General features: G+C 40.3%; 1 protein-coding gene across 2 annotated transcripts in view; it reads left to right on the top strand.

The window, feature by feature from the left end:
* The first annotated feature begins 7585 nt into the window (after positions 1-7585).
* The window catches only part of plekhm1 (pleckstrin homology domain containing, family M (with RUN domain) member 1), a 60240-nt gene continuing 39960 nt past the window's right edge, over positions 7586-27865 (top strand). The window contains exons 1-3 of one of the 2 annotated variants that reach the window (XM_060848928.1): positions 7586-7724; positions 24464-24537; positions 26267-26505. In XM_060848928.1, coding sequence (XP_060704911.1) covers positions 24484-24537; positions 26267-26505 — 293 coding nt within the window. In that variant the 5' untranslated portion in view covers positions 7586-7724; positions 24464-24483. Of the gene's footprint in view, positions 7725-7802; positions 7826-24463; positions 24538-26266; positions 26506-27865 lie in introns of those variants that run through there. The other variant, XM_060848929.1, reaches the window with a different exon arrangement.

Raw genomic sequence — 27865 nt, 5'->3', positions numbered from 1 at the left:
CTTGCTTCAGTCATAAATGGCCTATCCTGTATCATTAAACCATGACCCCAATTTTGAACTCCCTGGTTATCAGGAACATCATTGTGCATTTACTCAAGGGTGGGGGGAACCTGGAATGCAGGGTCGTTGAAGCAGGAAACCTCATAACTTTCAAAAGGAGTGGTACTGCATTTTGGAAAGGCAAATCAGGGCAGGACCTATACACTTAATCGTAAGGTCCTGGGGAGTGTTGCCAAACAAAAAGACCTTGGAGTGGAGGTTCACAGTTCCTTGAAAGTGTAGTTGCAGGTAGAGGGGGTAGTGAAGAAGACATTTGATAATCTTGCCTTTCCAAGTCAGTACATTGAGTACAGGAGTTGGGAAGTCCTGTTGCACCAGTACAGGACACTGGTTAGGTCACTTTTGGAATACACTGGTAACTCGATTATCTGAACGAGATGGGCGGGCACTATTTCGTTCGGATAATTGATTATTTGGTTAATTGATTAATGCCTTTCCTCTGAGGCTTGGAATTTTAAAGACTGCTCCCCGTTCAGGAGACTAGCAGCAGCACACAGCACGCGAGACCCCGCTGAAGCTATTTTCCTGGACATTAGAAGCTCAGGGATGACCTTAATAGAAGTTTATAAAATCATGAGGGGCATGGATGAGATGAATAACCCAAGGTAGTTTCCCCAGGGTGAGGGAATCCAAAACTGGAGGGCACAGGTTAATGGTGAGAGGAGAAAGATTTAATAGGGACTTAAGGTGCAACTTTTTAACATTAAGGGGGGTGCATGTACAGAACAAGCTGCCAGAGAAGTGGTGGAGGCTGGTACAATAACAACATTTAAAACGCATCTGGATGGGTAAAGGAACAGAAAGCGTTTAGAGGGATGTAAACCAAATGCTGGCAAATGGAAGCAGAATAATTTAGGATATCTGGTCGGCATGGACGAGTGGGTCAAAGGGCCTGTTTCCATGCTGTACAACACTATGACTCTATGATTCCAAGTACTTGGAGGGTGTTGGTGTAGCCCCTGGTCAGAGGTGGCAAAATATAGCCACCTGTTGGCATAAATATGGCTCCAATAACAGAATTAGCCTGCTTGATCCAGCATGAAAGTAATGCCTTAAGTTCGCAGAATGAACAGAGATAACCTCAGGTAACAGGTCTATTTTGAACAAAGAATCTTACAAATTAATATACAGCGTTCTACAAAAACAACAGCTGCAGATATCTGTAACAGTCAGTCGGATAAGAGATGTTAAGAACAGACAGCCTGAAACTTGTAGCTAGCATTAAAGGAAAAGTATGATTACACAATAACAAAATGATAAAAATGGTAAGGAAAAGCCTGGGAGATCAGTCAAGTTCATTGAGCAGTGAAAGTGATTGAGTTTTAGTCTTATTAATGAAATAGATGCTGTCTTGTTAGATAAAAGAATTAGTGTAGGGTCAGTAAATTTCATCTTAGAAGACAGTATGCGACTAGAATGAGATATAGTGCCCCTACAAGGTCGAGGGGCAATGTTTACCTACCTTTCTGAGGGCAGGAGGGACAGAAACTGCTCACAGCCCCATACCTAAAGAATTCTAATACTTGGTCTAACCATATAATTTTATTGGAATTGATATTACAAATTTTATACCAATTAGTAAAAATTCATATCTTTCTGTATATCTAGTAATTAGGTTAGTAAACTGTATAACAGAATTTAAAAGCTCGATAAATGGTAGGCAAGTATAACATGGAGAGAAAGTAACTGCATGTACAAGAGAAAGTAGCTGAAAAGTTCTAACAGTAGATATAACCATGAAACTTTGTACATAATTAACTGTATATTATAACTAATGTTACAAATCTTAAAGCAATTAGTAGGAATTAACATCCATTTTTATTGTCTGTGATTAGAACAGCAGGAAATACAAGATGAGTAACTGAGTTTAACAGGGATAGCAATGAATAACAGAATTTGAGCAATCCTAAGAGATAAGCAAGGCTGGGAAATGTCTGAAAGAGGGTACAACTGTTAACTTTGGAATGTAAATTAAAGGGGCACATTGTAAGATCCCAGTGCCTGATGATAACAATGCTTTGTAAACATCATGAGATCACAGGGAACCTAGGGATCGTCTGTAGGGGTGTCCATCATTGATTAGGTGTTTCACAGGATTGGATTAGATTAGGTTAGATTAGATTACTTACAGTGTGGAAACAGGCCCTTCGGCCCAACAAGTCCACACCGACCTGCCGAAGCGCAACCCACCCATACCCCTACATTTACCTCTTACCTAACACTACGGGCAATTTAGCATGGCCAATTCACCTGACCCGCACATCTTTGGACTGTGGGAGGAAACCAGAGCACCCGGAGGAAACCCACGCAAACACGGGGAGAACGTGCAAACTCCACACAGTCAGTGGCCTGAGTCGGGAATTGAACCCGGGTCTCTGGCGCTGTGAGGCAGCAGTGCTAACCACTGTGCCACCGTGCCGCTCACTAAGATTAAGGGGGATTAAGGGGGAATGAACAATGCCAATGTTGCATGTAATCATTGTAACGCTAAATATATAAAAATGCAGTATCTCACGGGAGAAATCAGAGTGTCATTGACCTCTGATCTGAACTGTTATTAAGAGGGTGCAACTGAACCCCAAATGAAAGCAAGATTGAGAATAGTCTCTGGCCTCTCCTGCACGTGTGGTAAAAGAACTCCAATAAAGATCAATTAGATTAGATTACTTACAGTGTGGAAACAGGCCCTTTGGCCCAACAAGTCCACACCGACCCGCCGAAGCGCAACCCACCCATACCCCTACATTTACCCCTTACCTAACACTACGGGCAATTTAGCATGGCCAATTCACCTGACCCGCACATCTTTGGACTGTGGGAGGAAACCCACGCAGACACGGGGAGAACGTGCAAACTCCACACAGTCAGTGGCCTGAGGCGGGAATTGAACCCGGGTCTCTGGCGCTGTGAGGCAGCAGTGCAAACCACTGTGCCACCATGCCGCCCAATGTATCAATGGTACTGCTGAACACACAGCTTGAGACTCCTCTTTATATCTCTCTGCAACAGAGGGGATAAGCACTTGAAATATCATAACATTCAAGATTATGAGCCAAGTGGTGGCCAGTGGGGCTAGAGTAGGTTTACAGCATTTTCTTGTTGGTGCAATGCATTATTCGATGACCGTTATTTGACCAGTACAAGTCCAGACAGCTGCTACATGTTCAAAACAAAAATAAATATTGCTGGAAAAGCTCAGCAGGTCTGGCAGCATCTGTGGAACAAAATCAGAGTTAACATTTCGGGTCGAGTGACCCTTACTCAGAATTGATACATGTACTGTTCAAGCCCTCCTACCAATATTTGTATCATCAGTCAGAAAACTTGTGCAAGTCTAAAAGAATGGCAAATTTCCATAGTTTGTCTTGAAAGTACAATTCAGTTGTTTTCCTGAACAAACGTTTTAAAAAAAACTTGACTTTTTTCAGCACCTGTTGGATTCTCTGGATAGACTCCCTGCCATGCTTTAGCATGACTACCTTTGACCTGTTATCAATCTTATAAAGGAAGATATATTTATACAAGTGTTTTCATTGTACAGTTATGCCACCTATCCAGTATAGGTCCTGTAATTTTTAAAATCTACATTATTTATCCACCTGTTCATCTGTTGATCAGTTTCTATGTCAAGGATCCTGCAGGTGTTTGCACTTTTACTGTTTCTGTCACAAAAGTAACACAACTGCAGATGGTCAGGGAAAGGTATGATACTTAATGTTGATGGTTACATTGGATTTCCCTATAATATAGCAACACAGTGAAGGGTGGATAATTGGATTATCAATAAACAATGTAGTAGACTGTTACCTATTTTAACACTTAAAATTAGCCCAGTTACCTTAGAACAAGCTGTTTCATCTGGTACTGCTGACAGTCTATGCAATATGCAAACCATGTGTCACACTTGAGTGAGCTATTGTAGTACCTAGTGTGAAGAGCAATCCTACACCAGATGATTTCATTTAACATTCCTATTGAAAATACTGAGTATTTCAGGAAAGAATCAACTTACACGTATACTTGGGGAAGATGGTGGCATGTTGGTACTGTTACTGTACCAGCAATCATCAGCACTGCCGCCTCACAGCACCAGCGACATGTGTTCATCCCTGGTGCGGTGAGGCAGCAGTGCTGATGATTCCAGCCTGAGGTGACTGTCTGTGTGAAGTTTCTTCTCGATGTTCTGGTTTCCGCCACAGTCCAAAGATTTGCAGCCTAGGTGGATCGCCAATGTTAAATTGTGCATACTATCCAGGGATGTGCAGGCTCAGTGGATTAGTCTAGGGAAATGCAGGGTTACAGGGATAGAGTAGAGGCATGATTCTGTGTGGGATGCTCTTCGGTGGGTCAGTGAGCACTTAATGGGTCGAATGGCCTGTTTCCACATTGTAGGGATTCTATGACCAATTGGGATTTCAGAGCCTATGGCCGAATGCAGTTGAGCCTGTTCACAATTTCTTAATAATACTGAAAAATGCAACCAAATAATATAAATTCAAGGAAACAGATGAAAAGTGAATGCAATGGCTTACTTGGGATTTTTCACACCGTGGAATACAAAATGAATTAATTGGAATGGAGAATCTCATGATATCACAAGCTATATGCACAGCCTAGTATGACACTTGTAGTCATGAGTACACAGAAGAAAATGCCAATTACCCAAACAACTGGTTAAGTCTCAAGAAAGGCAGCAGGACTGATGGGTGAATCAGCAGCAAAAGAATACATGTCAGACAAAGAGTGGATGACTATAAGTCTACAATTATAAATACATCCCACATATTAATCATCTCGTGAAAACACAGTCATGGGGAAAAGAAGGTTGTAATCAAATTATCAGAGACAATGCAACAGGGTGAATGAGAAATTAGAGAAATTAAACATCCCTGTACCCTGGGAGATGACAATGAGTTTGTGAACACAAAAGATATAGAAACCATAGTTACATGAAATGTCTGGATGTGACATTTCCCAAGGAAAAATAAAATCCTATAACCAAACATATCAGAAGGAGGGTGAGAAATAAAAGCTCACAACTAATAATATGAAGCAGAAGCTCTATACCAGAGTACAGAGTAACATCATTCTGCTCAGACTAAACCAGAAGATCATTCCAGAATATTTGCAACTGTTTACCCAATGCTCTGCAACTGACCAATATCATGTGAATGACACACAAGGAACGGAGATTCTACAGCTCAAAACATCCCCAATGCAGCTTACCTCAGTATATCGTGAAGTAAATAAATGATAGTGAGGATTGAAAGTAGTGTGTCCATTGCAAACGGCCCTCTGATCACAAGCGAGAGATTGATTGCTAGGCTCACACAGTCTATAGATTTGGTAAATTCCATTGTGATGAATGATAACATTCAAAGCCAAGTGAATGAGTTGCAGCTAGTAAAATTTACTGCAACTACCTCTTTCCCTTATCGTCAGCCAAAGTTCAGTAGAAAATAGATGAGGCATACAGAGAATGTAAAGGAGCTATTAGCATTGCCGATGATATCCAAATATATGGTGTAGATACAAAGATCATGGTCACCATATACATGAATCCATGGAGAGAACTAGAGAAATGCAGAGCAAGCTAATCATAGAGACATACATTGCAAATGTGACAGAATGTTAGCACCTTGCTATGCAGAGTTCTGAAAATGTCAGTTATCTTGGAGATGGAAGTTCCAAGAGACAAGACGGAATTGAGGAGTTTCATTGGATTGAACCTGTATGTGTCCTTTCATACTTCACCATAAGAGTATAAGATAAATAAGCAGAAATAGGTCATTCAGCCCATCGTGTTTGCTCTGCCATTCACTGAAATCATGGCTGATCTGATAATCTTCAACAACACTTCCCTGCCTTTTCCACATAACTCGATTCCCTTACTGATTAAAAATCTGCCCATCTCAACCTTGAATACTCTTCATATCTTTATGTCAGAAAGCACAGCACATCTATGAAAGCTGATGAAAAAAGACATTGAGTACTGATGCTCAGTGTCACATCAGAGGGAATTCAACAATTTCAAAACAGTAGGACAAGGGACAAGTCTGTTGTAACAACAAAAGGAAATCTGTTGCTTTTCAGTAGGTACTTCCACAGAAGGACGAGAAGCAGCCTTAGTACAGAAGGGAAGATCGCTAGCATTCACATCTAAAACTCTACATCAATTAGAGACGAGAAATGCCAACATTTAGAGGCTGTGTATGGATGTGACATACAAATTGTTGTGGGAGAAAGATCACTGCACTCTAGAGCAAATGTACAAACTATACACAGGACACCAACAAAACTGAATGGCTTTCGAGGCTGCAGTTATGATTCCACTCTGAGATACAAGTGTGGAGATTAGGAATGTTGTTTTTGCAGATGGGTGAGGGGGTGTAGTGGAGGGAAGGGGAACAGTATACAAACAGTCGCAGAATTCTTGTAGGATGTAGCATACTTAAGGCTAAGACTTTAATGAATATAGAGGGTCTTTTAAAGAAAATAGTTTTAAGCTAGGAAATAACTTCAGAGTGTTGTAGTTGACCACAAAAAGAAGCAGCAGGGGCATTTCACAATAAAGCTTATAATATAAGAGAAACTGGATAAAAGAACAAACTGTAACAAATAAGGAACAAAGAATGCAGACAAGGACAGATAAGAAAATAATTAACAACTGAGGTAATCGGCTTATGATAGGATGGGAAAAGGGAGGCGTGATTCCTCAACTTGTAAACTGAATAAGAAAGTTAACATGCTCTGTTTTCGCACACATTTCTGCTTGATTGCAGAAGCGTCCGGTCCTTGCAAGGCTGTAATAAATTGTTCTTGTTTTCAAGGCTTTGTCTCATGCTGATTGATTTGTGAGTGAGTTCTGTTTCTCACAAAGTGAAGAACAAAAATGGTGCTGGTAGATGCCATAGCTCAGTTACAACAGATACAAAACCTAGGTTTAAAGAATCACCAAGATTGTGTCAAATGGGAAATGGCAGTAGCAAAAAGACTTGGTGTTACAGATCGTCTCTTCTACAATTGACCTAGCCTGATAAGACGTGGCAATCACAACAAACCATAGAGCAAAATTAGCCTATCACAGAGGGAGGGCAACTTAGTGGAAGATAGTGCTGTCGAGGTGGATTCAGCCTAATCGCACCAAACATGATGTAGAAAAAACTTCTCCAAGAGGTACATAAAGGCCACATCAGAACTTGACAAGGCGCCAATATTTGGAAAGTAAAAATTGATTATTTCAAACTCTGAGAACAGCGATATGGGACACCTGTGTTCGGAATAGGGATTAAGCAAAGGTTTAGTTGCTGCAGTCCGTCGCCAGGTGGAGGCTACTTCCTGGGAACGCGTCTGAATGAAGGCCGTTTCTCGCGGTGCGGGCCGGGATATTGGCGGAGTCCCGAGGAGGAGTAGAACGACGACGAAAATCGTTCTCGCGATGCACACTGGGATACTGGCGGAGTCCTTAGGAGGAGGAAAGTTATTTTCGCGGTGCGCGCTGGGATATTGACGGAATCCTGAGGAGGAGGAAGCTTATTCTCGCGGTGCGGCCTGGGATACTGGCGGAGTCCTTGGGAGGAGGCTGTTTATCTGGTTGGATTTTCAGTTTGGGCACGACGCTGACAGCAGGAGCCTGAGGGTCTGAAAGCTTCGAACCTGTGAGGGTAAGGATAGAAAATATAGCACAGGGTGCCGAGTTTCGGACTAGAGGTGGAGGTTTACGGATGTTGGGAGGAGCTGAAAGTGTTAACGGGCATTGGGACAGGTGAGCTTGGAATTCTCCTCGGACGGATGACTCTCAGAGATTTCTGTATCTTTCACCCCAAAGTGAAAGGGATCCACTCTGAGATCCAGTAACCTTGGGCATAAACCTAACCGGAATAGGGATGAGATGTTGGTTTTGTGAATGAAACCTTGTACTATACCTCCTGTTTGTAATGTTATAGCTAATCCAATCAGGCACTCATTTCAAAGTTTCTCAACAAAATGTTTTGTCAATTCTTATTCTTTGGGGATATTTCTAATTTCTAAGTTGCAGTATTATTACTCTGACTCTCAGTACTTTTATTTTAACTTCAGCTCTTAGTGATAGAGATGTACAGTGTGGAAACAGACCCTTCGGTCCAACTTGTCTATGCTGACCAGATATCCTAACCTAATCTAGTCCTAGGGCCAGCACTTGACCCATATTCCTCTAAATGCTTCCTATTCATATACCCGTTCAGATGCCTTTTAAATGTTGCAACCGTACCAGCCTCCACCTCTTCCTCTGGCAGCTCATTCCATATGCGCACCACCCTTTACATGAAAAAGTTGCCCCTTAGGTCCCTTGTAAATTTTTCCCCCCTCACACTCAGTTTACTTTTGATAGTTGGAGCTTTTATGTTAAACTCCACCTTGTAATGAGCAGAATTCTGGACAGTGTAATAGTTTCAATTTTATTTGTTAAACTCTTGATTTTTTTAAAAAAAGTTCAACTTCATTAAAATGCTGAAAAATTGGCAGAAAAGAATTATGAATGCTGCTGTGTTGAGATTTCTCTATTGCTTGACACCACTACTGATGATGAATCTGCATGGTTCTATCACTCTCTTACTAGAACCATGAATTGCTATGTTTGTTGAGTTCAGTAGAATAACTGTCATAATTGGCCTTAGTGGCCTTGTATTAGAGAAAAGATGTGTTTTCTTCATTGGTCTATAATAAACTCCAATTGAAAGTCTGAGTATGTATAACTACCTGCAGTCAAACAAGTCACAGATGCTTCATTAGGGGGGGCAACTTTTGCAAGACCTCATGTGGGTCTGTACCTGAGCAAGTTGGTAATATTTCAGGAGAGCAGAAAGCTAATTGGCCAATAAAATTATAAAAGAGACATGGAAACAACAATGGAATGTTGCAGAAACTCAGCAAGTTTGGCTGCAAAAGTGAGGAAAAACACACTCATGATGGGTTACTGCACTCAGTGCTAACTCTGTTTTCACTCCACAGATGCTGCCAGAGTTTTTCCAGCATTGCATTTTTTTCTTAGAACTCCAGCATCTGCAGTTCTTTGTGTTATTATCAAGGTGAAAAAAATATTCATTAAGTCAAACTCCTAGTCTGTCCTTTGAATGGTTAACATTTAAATTTTTGAGTTATGGTTGCTGTCAGCTTGCAGCCTTTTGTACTATAATCAAAATTGCCTGATGTTTTTGTTCATGGTCACAAAACACTGGGTTAAGCATTGCCTTCTGTTTTCATTTGGAGGATTTTAAAATTCAAGTTAGGAATTTATGACTTTTAGGCCAATTTTTTAGTGAGTTTTTTGCTTTTGTTATACAACAGCAAGGGTAAAAATTATATTTGATCAGGAGGGAGTGTTTTTATTATGTACTGTTAACGGCAATGTACTAAATAAAAACCAAAGTGCTAGTTCAGATATAAAAAGAGTTCTATTTTTATTCTCTGCTTATTCCCCTGAAATTATGCTTTTTTTAAATTTTGTTTTACTTATTTTTAAACTGAAATGAAATAAATTGAGCTTTTTTTTTGTCTGTTTTTCTTCTATTGCCTGCCTTGTAAGGTTGTAAGATCATAAGGAGTAGACCATTTGGCCTACTGAACTGATCTGATTCTGGCATTCGTTATGTTTTCCTGCATTTTCCTGTCCGTCCTTTTGTAACACTTGACTCCATTGTCAATCAGAAGTCTGTCTAATTCCAGCTTGAATATAGTCATTGAATCAGCCTTCATTTCTTTCTGGGGAAGAGAATTCCAAGCATTTAGTAACCTTATTATTGGAGAAATTCCTTCTCATCTGTCTTAAATAGAAAGTTGCTTAGTTTTGAACACTTATTTTCACCACTTAGTTCTAGAGTCCTCTATGAAAAGGCACATTCTTTCAGTTGCTTTGCTTACAAGCCTCCTCAGAACCTTGCATTTCAATAATATCTGTTACTCTTCTATTGTTCAATCAGTGTAGATACCACATGCTCAACTTCAAACCCTTCAATCAGGGACCAGCTCAGTGAACTTTCTAGTAACTGCTTCCAATGTAGCCAAATCCTTAAATAAGGAGACTAAATCATATAAGAATCCAAGTACAGTGTCACCAGTGCCCTGTATAAAACAAAATTTCACTACTTGTATGTTTCAACTTTTTTTATAATAAAAGCAACATTCCATTCCCCTCCCTAAATGTGTGCTGTATGTGCAAGCTAATTTTGAGATTCATGTATATTCCGATCCTTTTATACTGCAACTTTCTGCTGTTTTCTCTTGACTTAAGTAATTCTACTTTTATATGCTTTCTGCTAAAGAGGAAAACCTCACGTTTTCCACATTATTTTCCATCTGAAATTTTTAAAAATTGTTTATCTATACCCTGTTGCAGATATTTTATATCCTCTTGATAAGCAGAATGTAAAAAGTTGAGCTCCAGCATTGATCCCTAGGGTACTCCATTAGTCACGTAAACTAAAAATGATTATTTATCCTGGCTCTGTCTTTCCTATTAACTATTTAGTATTCTACCAATGCCAATACATCACCCCAATGGGCTCTGACCTTGGTTACATAAGATATCAGGTGGCCCTAAATGACTGAATTTTGAGAATTCACTGCAAGGCTCCCACAGATATTTGAATCACAGTGCAACATCGGCAGATCAGTTTACAGTCAAGCTAAAATCTGTACCAACACAAATTGGTTTTAATGTTACCTAATGGGTAAGAAAGATATGGGCAACACAGTGGTAGAGTGGTTAGTACTGCTACCTCACAGTGCCAAGGACTTGGGTTGATTATCTGTGTGGAGTTTACACATTCTTCACATGCTGTATGGGTTTCCTCCCACAAAAGGTATGCAGGTAAGGTGGATTGGCCATGCTAAACTGTCCCATAGAGACTAAGGATGTGTAGGCTAGATGGATTAGCCATGGTAAATATGAGGTAATAGAGTTGAATTGGAGGTATAGGTCTGTATGGGATGCTCATTGGAGGGGTTAGTGCAGACTTGTTGGGCCAATTGACCTCTATCTGTCCTGTTGGGATTCTATAAGATGGAAATGACCTGAACAGATCAGTTTTTCATGGTGTTAATTCCTACATAAATGGAAAGAACGGCTGCTCTGTAGGATATTCAAATGATTAAATGCTTGCACGATGCTTAAATTGTACAGGAAGTGAACTTTTGCAATTTAGTAGTGACATAAAGTAACAATCTACTCATTTCCAATCAGGAAACAGACAGGATTGACACAGTTTTCTTTCTTCTATGATATCGCAATAATGAAATGGTTTTCATCAGTCATAAATTACATACAATATGACTGATGATAAATTGTCCTCCTTGTCATTCCCAACCTGTCGGAAGCCTTTGATAGTGTTGACCACCACCCTCTTCCAATCTTTCTTCCTTTTGAATGTATGATTTTTATTCAGTGAGTGGAAATCCCTGGAGCCAAGTGACGGTCTCCCCATTTTCAGAGGTTAGGTTGATTAGTGCACTAAGTATTTTGCATCAGTATTTACTGTGGAAAAGAAATGGAAGATATAGAAAGTAACGAAATAGATGGTGACACCTTTCAAAATGTCCATCTTGAAGTGCATAAAGGTGAATAAATCCCCAGGACCTGATCAGATGTGCCCTAGAACTCTGTGGGAAGCCAGAGAAATGATTGCTGGGCCTCCTGCTGAGATATTTGCATCATCCATAGTCACAGGTGAGGTGCCAGAAGACTGGAGGTTGGCTAGTGTGGTTACACTGTTTAATGGTGGTAAGGACAAGCCAGGGAACTATAGACCAGTGGACCTGACCTCGGTGGTGGGCAAGTTGTTGGAGGGAATCCTGAGGGACAGGATGTACTTGTATTTGGAAAGGCGTGGGAAATCATATCTCACAAACTTGATTGAGTCTTTTGAGGAAGTAGCAAAGAGGATTGATAAGGGCAGAGCAGTAGATCTGTTCCATATGGACTTCAGTAAGGCGTTCAACAAGGTTCCCCATGGGAGACTGGTTAGCAAGGTTAGGTGTCATGGAATAAAGGGAGAACTAGCCATTTGGATACAGAACTGTCTCAAAGGCAGAAGACAGAGAGTGGTGGTGGAGGGTTGTTTTTCAGACTGAAGGCCTGTGACCAATGGAGTGCCACAAAGATTGGTGCTGGGTCCTCTATTTTTTGTCATTTACATATGAGGGAAAATCGCCCCAAAAATATTTCGACCCAATAGTATTTCTACCCTTTAGTCAGCAGGCCAAGGTTCAAATTCCACCTGCCCCTGATGTGTGTTGTGACTTATCAGAATGGGTGGATTGAAAATAATCTATCCTGAAGCCTTGCCTGACTTGTGTTAGAGCTCTTATGGCATGATGGTTGTCCCTGCCTCTGAACGAGAATGCTGGCTTCCAGTCTTGCTTGGTCCAGAGCTAGGCCAAAACCTTTCTGAACATTACAAATACCTGTCCTCACAGCAAAATGAGATTTCTGACAAAAATCTAAAATATGAAGTTACAGAAATGCTAAATTTAAAATGCCCTTCACTGCTAATCAGTTGCTGTATTCCAAATTATCTGAGATATCCTTGGCTGTTTTAGACAAGTTCCAGTACAGCTTAAACATGACATCAATTATCAAACTTATTTCAACTGCCTTGGGCAAGTAATGGTATTAATTATGTACTCTGAATTAAAGATTGACCGTTTCTGTTTTTTTATTTTTAGTGTTGTTGGTTCCTGACATGCTAGTCTTGCAGAGGAAGTTGCACTCTCAAAAGTAAATTTGCTGGTTTTCTGTAAATTTGATTGCTCAAAAGTTAGCTTGAGCGACTCCTGAAAAGTTTAGTTGTGTTGGAGGAAGTGTGTATTGGAAACTGGTGCTTCTTTTCTCGAATCATGTGCACTTAAAAGATACTTGATAGTCATGCAAAATTCCCTAAAAATCTTTGAATTATTAGAAAAAGTTATCTGCTTTTTAAGCAGGTATGTTGGCAATGATAAGGGAGCTGGATCATTTTCAAATGTCTTGGTTATTTATGTTTGATACAGGCAGGTCGAATAGTCTGATCGTTAACTGTCTTCCACAATGCCTTATGGTTTTACAGCAAGTCTGTGTAAAGGCATTTCTCTGTTACTCGAATTGAGTGAAATAATAGAAAATAACACAAGATTATGACTATCACTGGAGTATATTATAGTTCTTTTGTGATCATTATTTTAGGAGAGTAACTTGCCTAATTTGGTGAGACAAATGTGAGCTGTGTTTCAGAAGTTAGCCTTTCAAGACATAAGTATATATTCTTTAGCTAGCATTTCTCTTGTCATGAGCAGTTAGGATTTGTGAAAAATATACATCAGTAAGAATAAAAGTTGCAAGGGTTCAAGTGAACATAAGTCTTTAAGATGAAAAGATGACAAAAGGTCATTAAAGCTACCCCACCTACTGCCCTAATTTTGCTGCCTTACTGAACATAATGTTTTATGTGTCTGTTGTTCCAGTTGATAGTGCTTGATTTCCAAGTCAGAGGGGCAGTAATATGGTAAAGGAGTGTCTTCAATTTCAGGGATAATTTGGAAGAACAACTTGACCTTAATTTTCTGTCTAAGAGTTTCTGCTGGTTAGGGCCTTGTTTTGTTTTTATTTGAGTTCCTTACTTTTTCTATTGTTCATGCTATTTTCTGTTTCTGGTTGAAAGAAACTGAGTGGGTTACTAGAGACAGTAACTTTTCCAAGAACCATGTTCCCTACTTTATGATTCTTCTGAGTAAATGTACTTTTCGTATGTAACTTTATTATTGTTAAAATTTACTGTCAAAATGATGGTATTTGCTTTAATTACAGTGCAAATGGTAAATTGGCTGCAGTTGAGGGGGAAAATATTAAGAATGCGTATCCAAGCTTTCTTGTCCAGGCTACACAATTCCACAAAATGGTGCTTTGCTGTTTGGTTCACCATTGACATCCATTGACTGTCATGAAGTGGATGCGAACTAAGCTGCTTTATAGGGTAGCAGAAACAGCATTTCACCTTTTGAATTATTAGTTGCTTCTAGTCAGCCTCTCTAGGGTTGAAAGGTAGCTATTATACTTTGGAAGCAAAAACAGAAATTACTGGAAAAGCTCAGAAGATCTGGCAGTATCTGTGGAAAGAAGTAGGAGTTAAAGTTTCAGTTCCAGCAACCCTTCCTTGGACCCGAAACGTTAATACTGATTTCTGTCCACATGTGCTACCAAACCTGCTGAACTTTTTCAGCCATTTCTGTTTTTGTTTCTGATTTCCAGCATCCGCAGGTCATTTGGTTTTTAGAATGGATTTGGAGTTTCATTGATTTAAGTTTCAAATTCTTGGGGAAGCTTTTTTAGAAGTTACAGTTTTTCTTTCTTTATGTTCAATACACTGCCTCACACTTGATTTGACAATGAATTCCTTCACCTTCTCAATTTTTCCAGAGTTCACTTCCCAATCTTTAAAACCTGATTGTTCTATAAAATGAAGCCATGTTTCCTTTGCCCTGACGTCATCACCTCATGCTTGCTGTAACTTGTTGGGCAATTTTGTTTTGAGGCAGTAGAATGTAGGGACAGGTTTAAGTAATGGTAGATGCCACCAGATTCCTTCCCACAGTGAAATCTGTATCGTTGGCTTGCATGCCATTCCTCTTGTCACGGACATGGTTAGTTCCATGAATTTACTTACGGTTTGGTTATCCAGTTTATAGAACACTCTCCATAATCAAGTTGTTGACTTATTCCTGTTGAGGTTCCTAGTGTAGTGACCACTTCCTTGCTGCTGTGATCATTGCTGCAATCAAAATTGTTCACTTTGTAACAGTGTTGAAAAACATTATGATGAGTCAGTTGTTTGTGATGGTGCCACACAGAATGTGCTTTGTATCATTATGTTCTTCAAATGCACCCATAGGTGTTTGTATTTGCTATATAAAGCACAGGTATTGTCATAAATCTGAACAATTTTTAAAAAACACTTTCATTTATATAGCAATTTGTAAGCTATCAGGACAGTCCAAAATGCTTCACGGCCAATTGTTTTTCACTTTGAAGGGTAACCCCTGTTGTAATGTAGAAAACATCTCAGTCAGTTCGAATACATCATGATCCCACAGTGCAATTATGTCCAGATTAACAATTTGTAATGTTCATTGATTAGGGGGTGGTTATTGGGTAAAGTATTAAAGTACCCTGTTCTTTGATATAGTGACATGGGAAGTGGTATAGTCCACCTGAGAAGACAGTTAGCATCTTGTGTGAAAAATTACACCACTCTCCAACAGACTGTCAGCACTGGATTACAGCATCAGTTGAGATTTTGTGCTCAAGTGTCTGGAGTCTGAACTGTACTGTGAAGCATTCGTTTCTTTGAGCATACTATATGATTAAACTATAACCCTGTTTAATGCAGTAAAGTCGAACTTCAGTTAACAGTATTGTTAGGTTCCCATTTTGAGATTCTTACATGCCAACTTCTGTGAAGGGTCATGATTTATTTCAGCAAGTACAAGCTTTTGGAGGATCACTCAGCACTCTTCTTGACGCTTGTGGAGCGTGTCAAGCGAGGTTCCCTGAACAAGGGGCCATCCTCCCTTTATACAGGATTTTACATTACAGAGAGTCATGCATACAAGACACCAACCCCTGCCACTCCCCCATAGTCACATGCCACCCAAAAACAATGTAAAGTGATTAGATTATTCCTTAAAACAGTATTTACAAATTATGATTAGACTGTCACATCTTGCCTGCAAGACAGAAAAACACCCCCCCGCGGCATCCAATTTCTTACATGTCAGCAGAGCAAATTAATCCTTTAACGTCTCAGTATCTCCACATCATTGTATTTTCCACATTTTGGTTGCTTAGTTAAAGATTTGGGGCCAGGTTAACTGAGTTGGATAGATGGCTAAAATCAGGTGCAGACTAATGCTATAATACGCTTAAGGGCAGAATTGTTTTTAGGGGCTGCCTCCTCATTTTACCTCATTATGATATGGCAAAAGCCATGATGGGACGCGTGGGATTACAAAGAAGCTACAAGGCTGTAGGGGAATATTTGATAAATATATTGGAGCTGAGAAGCGCAGTTGAAATATGTGGATTTCTTTAATAGTGTGGAAATGGTTTTGTTAAAACATAGGAAATGAAAATTTCTTGATAGCCTCCATATTATGCTAGACTTCATTCATTCTTTCAATCTGCTGAAGGGTTAACTAGTCTTTCTGATATGACTTGTTGGACAATAAGGACACTGTCCAACTACTTGCATTGCCAGGTTGTGTCATGTACAGCATTCAGTTCAGTGTGATTTGCACATTGGTCCATTGGGTCTCTTCTCTTCAGGTTAATGTGCCCACTCAGTAAATCCTGAACTGAAACTTAATTGCTTGCTCTATTTGTTTCTGTTCAAATGCATGCATATGCCATTGGACCATAGAACATAAACGTTACAGTGCATTACAGGTCCTCAATGTTGCACTGACCTGTGAAACCAATCTGAAGCCCATCCAACCTAAATTTTTCAATTTTCATCCATGTGTTCATCCAAAGAGCATTTAAATGTTGGCGACTCTACAACTGTTGCAAGCAGGCCATTCCACGCCCCTACTGCCCTCTGAGTAAAGAAACTACCTCTGACATCTGTCCGATATCTATCAACCCTCGATTTAAAGTTATGTCCTCTTGTGCTGGCCATCACTGAGAAAAAAGCATCTCACTGACCACTATTCAACCCTCTAATTATGTTATGTCTCAATTAAGTCACCTCTCAACCTCCTTCTCTCTAACGAAAACAGCCTCTAGTTCCTCAGCTTTTTCTCATAAGACCTTCCTTCCATTTCAGGCAACATCCTAGTAAATCTCCTCTGAATCCTTTCCAAAGCTTCCACATTCTTCCTATAATATGGTGATCAGAACTGCATGCAATACACTCGAGTGCGTCTCCACCAGAGCTTTATACAGCCGTAACATGACCTCATGGCTTTGAAACTGAATCCCTCTACCAATAAAGGCCAATACACCACAAGCCATCATAACCTGTCAACCTGGGTGGCAACTTTCAGGGATCTATGCACATGGTCACCAAGATCTTTCTGCTCATGTACACTACCAAGAAAATTACTAATAGCCCATTACTCTGTTGCTTCTTCCAAAGTGAATCACTTCACACTTTTCTGCATTAAACTCCATTTGCTATCTCTCAGCTCAGCTCTGCAGCTTATCCATGTCCCTCTGTAATCTGCAACATTCTTCGGCACTATCCACAACTCCACCAACCTTCGTGTCATCCGCAAATTTACTAACCCACCCGTCTATGCCCTCATCCAGGTCACTTATAAAAATGACAAACAGTCCCAAAACAGTTCCTTGTGGTATACTACTCTTAATTGAACCCCAGGATGAATGTCTCCCTTCAATCACTACCCTATGTCTTATTTCAGCTAGGAGAAAGTGAGGACTGCAGATACTGGAGATCAGAGCTGAAAATGTGTTGCTGGAAAAGCGCAGCAGGTCAGGCAGCATCCAAGGAGCAGGAGAGTCGACGTTTTGGGCATGAGCCCTTCTTCAGCTCTTATTTCAGCTCGCCAATTTCTGATCCAAACTGCCAAATCACCCTCAATCCTTTGCCTCCATATTTTGTGCAATAGCATACCATGGGGAACATTATTAAATTAAATGCCTTACTGAAATCTATCTACATCACATCAACCACTTTACCCTCATTCACCTGTTTGGTCACCTTCTCAAAGAACTCAATTAAGGTTTGTGAGGCACGACCTACCCTTCACAAAACTGTGTTGACTATCCCTAATCAACTTATTCCTTTCTAGATGATTGTAAATCCTATCTCTTATAACCTTTTCCAACACTTTACCCACAACTGAACCAGTTGCCTAATTTATGATTATAAAGGAGTTTTTTCTCTCTAGGTCAGAAATACAATACTTTTTGGATAGATATTTAACAGATATTTTGATAAATTAAGATCAAACCCATTAGATCGCATAGCACATTCTGCTCAATGATACCAACAATATGATAGGAGCTCAGTAATTCAGAGTATTTCAAGAAGAAATAATTTCTTATGATGCAATTTGAGCTGTAAATGTCACAGCCATTCTAAGAAGTTATATGAGTAAATAGGGAGAGATTTAAGTTCTGAGTATTCCCTCTTGTGAAACAAGAGATTCAGCTGAGCATGACTCACATCAGATAAGAACTTGCCTCCTGCGTCCCATTGTGAACGCAAGGGTAATGGGTTAACAAGATGGAAAAGCATTCATTATCTAGAGCCATTTAACAATATTGAAAGCATTTAGTATGTAAGGTCAGTTTAACAAGGTGAAAAATACTCATTATGTGAAGCCAGTTATGGTTAAGAACATTCATTGTGCAACAGCAGATGGCTTAATCTTTACTGTTGATGCTCGCTGATTGTAATGGTCACCCAATCAAAATGTATGTTGTCTTATCTGGATGCTCCTCCCTGTAAAATGGCTATATAATTCATTAACAAACTACTATACCAGAGAAGACTGAGAACTCGTGTCTCTGTGCACGTGGGCGATTGTTCTCTCTCCCTTCAGGGCCCAGAATAAAGATGGAGGTAAAGCTATACTGTGTTTGAGTGTTTTGTTTCAACTGAGGTGGAGGGAGAGGAAACGGGGCGACAATTCCACATTACTCTTAGTAACGTTTAGCCAGTTTGTTTTAGTAGCTGTTGCGTGAGATTGATAGAGAGTAATGTTGATAAGGCCACACCACTTTGAATGGTGCCTTGAGATCTTTAACAGCGATTTGATCAAAAAAATGGCCCAAGTTTCCATGCATAGATTATTGCCCCTGTATGCAACAGAATATCAACATTAATTGTAAGTCTGCCTTTAAAATCTGGAGTCAACTGATAGAGGTAAAAATGTAAGCTAACCCATCATGGCAATAAAAAATACTGGAAACACTGAGGTTGATTGAGAGAAAAAAAAACATGAACGTTTCAGGCTGATGACCTGCTTTGTGATGCATGATGCAGAAATCTCGCTATGCTGCCTTGCAATTGAATAAGAAAGACTTTTGCATCGTTGCTGAATAGTGTCATTGTAGCTTAAGAAGTCTGATTTCTTTACAGAGAGAGCAGGAGGTATATGTGCATATGTGCCACACTAGTTTCATTTCTTTATTGTCTCCACCTAGCTCCATGGTCATGCATGTTATAGGAGCTTTATATTTACTGTTTCAACTTTCAGTTAGTGTAATGTTCCTCCTCAAACAGTCATAGATGTTCAGCAGAAACAGACCCTTCGGCCCAACTCGTCCATGCCGACCAGATATCCCAATCCAATCTAGTCCCACCTGCCAGCATCTGGCTCATATCCCTCCCAATCCTTCCTATTCATATACCCATCCTGATGCCTTTTAAATGTTGCAATAAATGTTGCAATTGTACTAGCCTCCACCACTTCCTCTGGCAGCCCATTCCACACATGCGTCACCCTCTGCATTAAAATGTTGCCCCTTAGGTCTCTTTTATATCTTTCCCCTCTCATCCTAAACCTATGTCCTCCCCCACCCCAGAGAAAAGACCTTGTTTATTTACTCCATCCGTGCCCCTCATTATTTTATAAACCATTGTAAGGTCACCCCTCAACCTCTGATGCTCCAGGGCAAACAGCCCTAGCCTGTTTAACCTGTCCCTACAACTCAAATCCTCCAACCCTGGCAACATCCTTATAAATCTTTTCTGAACCCTTTGAAGTTTCACAACATCTTTCCAATAGGAAGGAGACCAGAATTCCACGCAGTATTCCAAAAGTAGCCTAACCAATGTCCTACAGCCACAACATGATTTCCCAACTCCTGTACTCAATACTCTGACCATTAAAGGAAAGCCTACCAAACGCTGCCTTCACTATCCTATCTACCTGCGACTCTCTTTCAAGGTCTCTCTGCAAGGTCTCTTTGTTCAGCAACACTCCCTCGGACCTTACAATTAAATGTATAAGTCCTGCTAAGATTTGCTTTCCCAAAATGCACCACCTCGTATTTATCTAAATTAATCTCCATCTGCCACTCCTCAGCCCATTGGCTCATCTAATCAAGATCTAATTGTAATCTGAGGTAACCTTCTTCACTGTCCACTACACTTCCAATGTTGGTGTCATCTGCAAACTTAGTAACTATACCTCTTAAGCTCACAACCAAATCATTTATATAAATGACACAAAGTAGTGGACCCAGCACCGATCCTTGTGGCACACCAATGGTCGCAGGCGTCCAGTCTGAAAAACAACCCTTGACCACCACTCTGTCTTCTACCTTTGAGCCAGTTCTGTATCAAATAGCCTGTTCTCTCTGTATTCCATGAGATCTAACCTTGCTAACCAGTGTCCCATGGGGAACCTTGTCAAATGAAGTCCCTACAGATCCCATCTACCACTATGCCCTCATCAATCCTCTTTGAAACTTTTTCAAAAAAGCTCAATCTAGTTTGTGAGACATGATTTCCCACGCATAAAGCCATGTTGACTATCCCTAATCAGTCCTTGCCTTTTCAAATACATGTACATCCTATCCCTCAGCATTCCCTCCAACACGTTGGCTACCACTGATGTCTGGCTCACTGGTCTGTAGTTCCCTGACATGTCCTTACCGTCTTTCTGAAAAAGTGTGTGTAAAGGCATTAGCCAACCTGTGGTTTTCCATCACCTCGCCTGTAATTATCGATGATACAAATATCTCAGCAAGAGGCCCAGCAATCACTTCTCTAGCTCCCCGCACAGTTTAGGGTACACCTGACCAGGTCCTGGGGATTATCTGATATCTACTTTTATGCGTTTCAAACATTCAGCACTTCCTCCTCTGGAATATGGGCATTTTTCAAGATGTCGCCATCTATTTCCCTATATTCTATATCTTCCGTGTCCTTTTTCCACAGTGAAGACTGATACAAAATACTTGTTTAGTATCTGCCTCATCTCCTGCGGCTCCACACAAAGGCCGCCTTACTGATCTTTGAGGGGCCCTATTCTCTCCCTAGTTATCCTTTTGTCCTTAATATATTTTTTAAAACCCTTTGGATTCTCCTTTAATTTTATTTGCCAAAGCTATCCCACGTCCCCTTTTTGCCCTCCTGATTTCCCTCTTAAGTATGCTCTTACTGCCTTTATAACTCTTCTAAGGCTTCACTTGATCTATCCTGACATGTGCTTCCTTCTTTTTATCTTAACTAAACCCTTAATTTCTTGTTATCCAGCATTCTCCATACCTACCAGCTTTTCCTTTCTCCCTAACGGGAATATACTATCTCTGCACTCTCATTATCTCATTTCTGAAGGCTACCCATTTTCCAGCTATCCCTTTACCTGCGAACAGCTGTCCCCAATCAGCTTTTGCAAGTTCTTGCCTAATACCATCAAAATGGGCCTTTCTCCAATTTAGAACTTCAACTTCTAGATCTGGTCTATCTTTTTCCATTACTATTTAAAAACCAGAAGAATTATGGTTGCTGGCCCCAAAGTGCTCCCCCACTGACACCTCAGTCATCTGTCCTGCCTTATTTTCCAAGTGTAGTTTTGCACCTTCTCTAGTAGGTACATCCAAATACTGAATCAGAAAATTTCCTTGTACATGCTTAACAAATTCCTCTCCATCTAAACCATTAACACTATGGCAGTCCCAGTCTATGTTTGTAAAGTTAAAATTCCCTACCATAACCACGCTATTATTCTTACAGATAACTGAGATCTCCTTACAAGTTTTGTTTCTCAATTTCCCTCTGACTGTTAGGGGGTCTACAATATAATCCCAATAAGATGATCATCCCTTTTTTTTATTTCTCAGTTCCAACCAAATAACTTCCCTGGATGTATTTCTTGGAATATCCTCCCTCAGTACAGCAGTAATACTATCCCTTATCAAAAGTGCCACTCCCCCTCCTCTCTTGCCTCTCTTAGCATTTATATCCTGGAACATTAAGCTGCCAGTCCTGTCCATCCCTGAGCCATGTTTCTGTAATTGCTATGATATCCCAGTCCCATGTTCCTAACCATGACCTGAGTTCATCTGCCTTCTCTGTTAGGCCTCTTGCATTGAAATAAATGCAGTTTAATTTATCAGTCCCACCTTGTTCTCTGCTTTTTACCTGCTTGCCCTGACTGTTTGACTTGCTTTTTTTCTCAGCTGTACCAATCTCAGATTGATCTGGGTCCCACCCTCCCACTTTACTAGTTTAAATCCTCCCGAGCAGCTCTAACAAATCTCTGCCAGTATATTAGTCCCCTTCCAATTCAGATGCAATCTGTCCTCCTTGTACAAGTCACATCCACCCCAGACGAGATTTCAATGATCCAGAAACGTGAAACCTTCTCCCACACACCAGCTCCTCAGCCATGTATTCATCTGCTCTATCCTCTTATTCCAACCATCACTAGCTCGTCGCACCTGGAGTAATCAAGATATTACTACTTTCGAGGACCTCCTTTTTAAACTCCTGCCTTACTCTCTATAAACTCCCTTTAGAATCTCAACCTTTTTCCTTCCTATGACTTTGATTCCAATGTGGACAATGGCCTCTTGCTGGCCCCTCTCCCCCTTGAGAACATTCTGTACCCTCTCTGAGACATCCTTGATTGTGGCACCAGGGAAGCAACACACCATTCTGCTTTTTCACTGCTGGACACAGAAACATGTGTCTGTATCTTGGACTAGAGAGTCCCCGAACACAATTGATCTCTTGGAACCCCTCATTGGCTCTAATACAATCTCAGTACCAGGAGCTTGGCTGTTCATGCTACATTCCCCTGAGAATCCATCACCCCCTGCATTTTCCAAAACAGTATACTTGTTTGAAATCGAGATAGCCACAGAAGACTCCCTTCCTCTAGTAAATTCCTCATTGCCTGTTACTGTCACTCCAACCGTTCCATTCGATCTGACAGTTTAAGCAACCAATCAAATTTATTGCAGATATAATCCTCAGTAACACGTAAACTCTCCCCAATCTCCCACATCCGACAAGAAAAGCATATTACTCTTGGGGCCATTTTTGCTTCTTCCAATCTGCTGACCCAGAAAATAGCACCGTCTTATTCCTCTGCAAAAACTCTGCTCCAGGCTATCTTAATACTATGGCTTATATTTTTAAGTTTAATCTAGAGACATATCTCAGTAAAACATATAATCAAGAAAGAGCCCACTGTGTTCACTACTGCAGACTCCTCAAGGCCACACTTAAAACTATTCACTTATTTGTCTCTGTGCTGTGACCTCTCTCAAACAGATTCCTCCAAGATCAGTTATGAATTTTACTGTTTATTAATTTTCCCAGATACATTCCAAAAGTGATTTTTTTTCCCCCTGAAATAGAGAATATTGAAATTGGGAAGAAGTTTCTTAAGTTGTAGAGTTTGTTTGTGAACTGATCCAGTAAAGTGTTGATTTAGCCATCTAATACTAAAGTGGGGTTTTGGAGAGAAACACTCTATTTGATTACTTCTGCCTTGGGCCACCTACTCTATGCTGTTGGAACCTGTGTCATGATTAACATTTCATCCTCTAAAGGTAAATAGTGAGTTGAGATGAAATTCTTGTGAAAGCCTAATTTACATTGTATCCCACAGAAGTGGCTGCATAATGATAATGTCACTAGACTAACAACCCAGGGTCCTGCACTAATTCTGGAAAAACGGGTTCAAATCCCACCGTGGTAGATAGTGAAATTAGAATTCAATAAAAATTTTGTATTAAAACATGGCTTGATAGCAACCATTGCCAGTTCTCATAAGTCGCCATTGTCTCAATGAACTATGGGCCTACTCTGTCATTAGACCGACAGAGGGGCGAAGAGGAGGACTGGTGATTTAACCTGAGGGTCACACGTGAAACAAGGTCGCGATAGCAGAACTTTCATTGTAATCTCAGCCAATGCAGGAATTGGCCCATGCTACTGGCATTACTCTGTATCACTACTGTATCATCTGAGGAAAACAATGGATGGAAACAATGGCCTAGTGGTATTATTGCTAGATTATTGATGTTCAGGAACCTGACTTCAAGTTCCACTGTGGTAAATGTTAGAATTGAATTTAAGAAAAATTTGGAATCAAGAGTCCAACAAGTTCCTACAACCGACGATTGTAGGAAAAGCCCATCTGGTTCACTAGTGCCCTGTCATCCTTCTGAAGTCTGGCAAATATGTGAATCCAGACCCTCAGCACTTAACTGATTGCTGAAATGATCCAGCAAGCCACTCAGTTCCAAGGGATCACTTAAGAATGAGCAATAGATGCTAGCCTTCCCAGTGGCGCCCAGATCCCATGAGCAAATAAAAAAGAAAATTCTGATTTGTCAAGCTTTGCTTGTTTGTTATTTTAGTTAAAGAAAAATATCATAACTATTTCTTCATTCTTTCATCTAAAGGTGTCATGTGAGTGTGCACAATGATTTCTACGCACACATCAGAAAACCTATTTGCGGACAGAGAAGTTAAACAGGTGAGTGGAAGCATAACAGTAATATAACTGACAACTCAAAAATAGAGGTTTTGCTTCTGCTTTTGCAATGTCTATGGTAAAGTTCAGTTTTGTGAAGTAAAAATGTCTCATTCAGTAAATAATTGCACAGTTGTCATTCATAGAATATTTATTGAAGTCAAAACTTACCTGAACGAACACAAGTGAAACCTACTTTCCACACAAATGAAATATATTTGGAGTGACATTTTGTGGCTATATTTACATATACTGGTGTTAAGGACTCCTCAGATTGATCACTAGTTTTGGAGTGTACAACATCACTTTGCATTTATTTAAGGTAGACATATACTTTCAGATGAAAAGGTTGAGGTGTATAAAGTCTTGAGGGGCTTAGACAAGGGTCCATTCCATAGGGTGGGAGTTCAAAATTAGGGGCATATTTTTTAAGATGGCAGGAGAAATGTTTAAAATGACATGAGGGGCACCTGTTTTGCCCAGAGAGTTGTTTGTGTGTGGAATGAAGTGAAGAGAAAGTAGTGGATGCAGGTACCATGTCTAAAAGACATTTGGATAAGTTCAACTATAGACAAGATTTGGAGGAATATGGGCCCAGTAGAGACAGGTGGGACTAGTTTAGTTTGGGAGCATGGTTGGTGTGTACTGATTGGACCGAAGGGTCTGTTTCCATGTTAAATGAGTCTATGACTGTAAGGTGGTTCACAGAGGTTTAATCAGACAAAAATATTATTGACCCTAAAAATGAGCTATTAGGAGACAAGGCTATAAGTATGATTTAAATATATAGGTTTTAGTAGGGATTTAAAGATTAGCAAGCAAAAAGGTTTCGAGAGATAGTTGTAGAGGTTGTTATCTAAAATTCTGAAAGCACGGTAAGAAGTGATTAGGCAAAGGGGGAGGGAAATGTATAAACTGCCGGAGTACAAGGAACTGAATTTTGAATAGATTGTAAGGCAGAGTTTAGAGGTGGAGAGAATTGTGCACCATCATTAGATATAAACCTGAAAATAAGTCTTTAAATTGATTACCAATCTCTGAATTCCTCCAGTGTAGGTCAGCAAACCTGGTAATGTTAGGCACATGACTAGTTATGATATTGAATATAAGCAAGAGAAGTTTGGGTGAGTTAATTTTTGTAGAGCTGGAAAATGAGTCCAGCTGGACTGAAGTGTGGACAAGGAGTTGTCAGCTGATTCGCGGAGGTGGATGATAATTCAGAGATAGAGGTAGGTGCTCATTATGGTGAAGTTTGATGCAGTATTGAAAGCTCAGTTCAAGGTAAACCAGGATGCCAAATTTGCAAAACATTCCAGATCAGTATGTGATTGTAGTCCAGGAGGCAGATGGGGGAGGGAAAAACAAATTGTGTTCAGGGTCATTACAGGTGGGCATGACGGTAATTAAGCTGATTGGTTGGTGAAATATTGTGGAGAATGAGGTTCTGGAGGATAAGGAAGTTCTCAGGAGTATGTACGTTTTCTAGGTCTGAATCTCCCGTTCATATGTAGAATGCTTTTTGGCGCAGGTTTGATTTTGTGGAAATTATTGTACAGTGTCATTTCAGGCCACTTTTGTAGTACTAGGTCAGTGGATAAGCTATGTGAATCAGTAATGTCAGTTCCTAAACTCAGGAATCATTGGCCTTTTTCCTTTCTGTTTGTCTGATTTTGTGAAGTAGGGATTTATTTAATATAAATGTGGACACTTAAATATCTACTTTTCCTCACAGCGGATAAAGAAGAAACTGGCAAGTTCTCTGAAGTGCTTACAGAAACGTTACGTAAACTCAGATGATGTGGTTACCAGTGATGACAGTGATGCAAATGTTCTGTGCTCTGTCTTGGAGTCGGTGTTTGTGCACGGCTTGAAATCAAAGTATGTCAAAACAGATGGAGGAAAACGAGGACGAAATAGAGTACCTCTTCCAGAGCCAGTCTTTTGGACTCTGCTTAAAACAGTCACTCATCGGTATGTTTGTGTAATTTTGGAGAATTGATTGATTTCCTACCATATCACTGCATTTTCTAAACTTGGAAGTTAATTTTACGTGATGAATTTTTGCATTTGTACATTTTTTTTGATCAAAGAACACTGATCAATTCTGTAGAATTACTCTGATAACAAGCTATGTAATGTTACTTCTATAGTTTGTATTGTCAGATACACAAATGGAAAAGTCATAAAACATTGTGGTAAAATCAACTGAGAATATTTGGCCCTAATAACCTGTAAAATAAAGTTCCACCCTAGCTTTTTGGGGATCAAAATTTAAACAATTCAGAATAGAAGTAGAATCGCTCCAGTTGCAACACCAGTCCAAAACACACACAAATTACAGTTACTGTATTGTCTTCAGTTCCTCCCTATCAATTAAGACAGAACGAATGTAGATCAGTTTTGATTTTTGAGGGGCTGGGAGGATGGTGAAAAACTGACAGTTCAGCGGAAAAAGAAGATAAGCAGTGGTCCTGAAGACAGGATCCAGAGGCTGATTTCCAGACCAAACATGAAGTAAAGTGAGTGTCTGATCTTTAAGTCTCTCATCATTGTCTTAGCTTTCCTGAGAAGGTGAGAAGACGTTCACGCAAACAAGCCCATATAAATGCTGACTGAGTACCATCTCACTGCACCAAGCCCTCGATAAAGATTTCGGGTGTATCAGCATGACTTAGAATCATAGCGATGTACAGCATGGGAACAGACCCTTCGGTCCAACCCGTCCATGCCGACCAGATTCCCAACCCAATCTAGTCCCACCTGCCAGCGCCTGGCCCATATCCCTCCAAACCTTTCCTATTCGTATACTCATCCAAATGCCTCTTAAATGATGTAATTGTACCAGCCTTCACCACTTTCTCCCTCTGTGTTGCCCCTTCGGTCTCTTTTATATCTTTCCCCTCTCACCCTAAACCTATGCCCTCTAGTTCTGGACTCCCCCATCCTAGGGAAAAGACTTTGCCTATTTACCCTATCCTTGCCCCTCATAATTTTGTAAACCTCTGTAAGGTCACCCCTCAGCCTCCGACGCTCCAGGGAAAACAGCCCTTAGAGCTCAAATCCTCCAACTCTGGCAGCATCTTTGTAAATCTTCTCTGAATGCTTTCAAGGTTCACAACATCTTTCCAATAGGAAAGAGACCAGAATTGCACGCAGTATTCCAACAGTGGCCTAACCAATGTCCTGTACAGCGGCAACATGACCTCCCAGCTCCTGTTCTCAATACTCTGATAAAAGGAAGCATACCAAACATGCTCTAACAGCATGTCATTTCCTTCCTTGGGTGTGTTGGGGAGGTGGGACAGCTCCTTAATAAAAATAAAGAAACCAC

The sequence above is a fragment of the Hemiscyllium ocellatum genome, chromosome 32, assembly GCF_020745735.1.
Source record: "Hemiscyllium ocellatum isolate sHemOce1 chromosome 32, sHemOce1.pat.X.cur, whole genome shotgun sequence".
Lineage (NCBI taxonomy): Eukaryota > Metazoa > Chordata > Chondrichthyes > Orectolobiformes > Hemiscylliidae > Hemiscyllium > Hemiscyllium ocellatum.
This window is presented reverse-complemented; position numbering and strand designations above follow the sequence as displayed.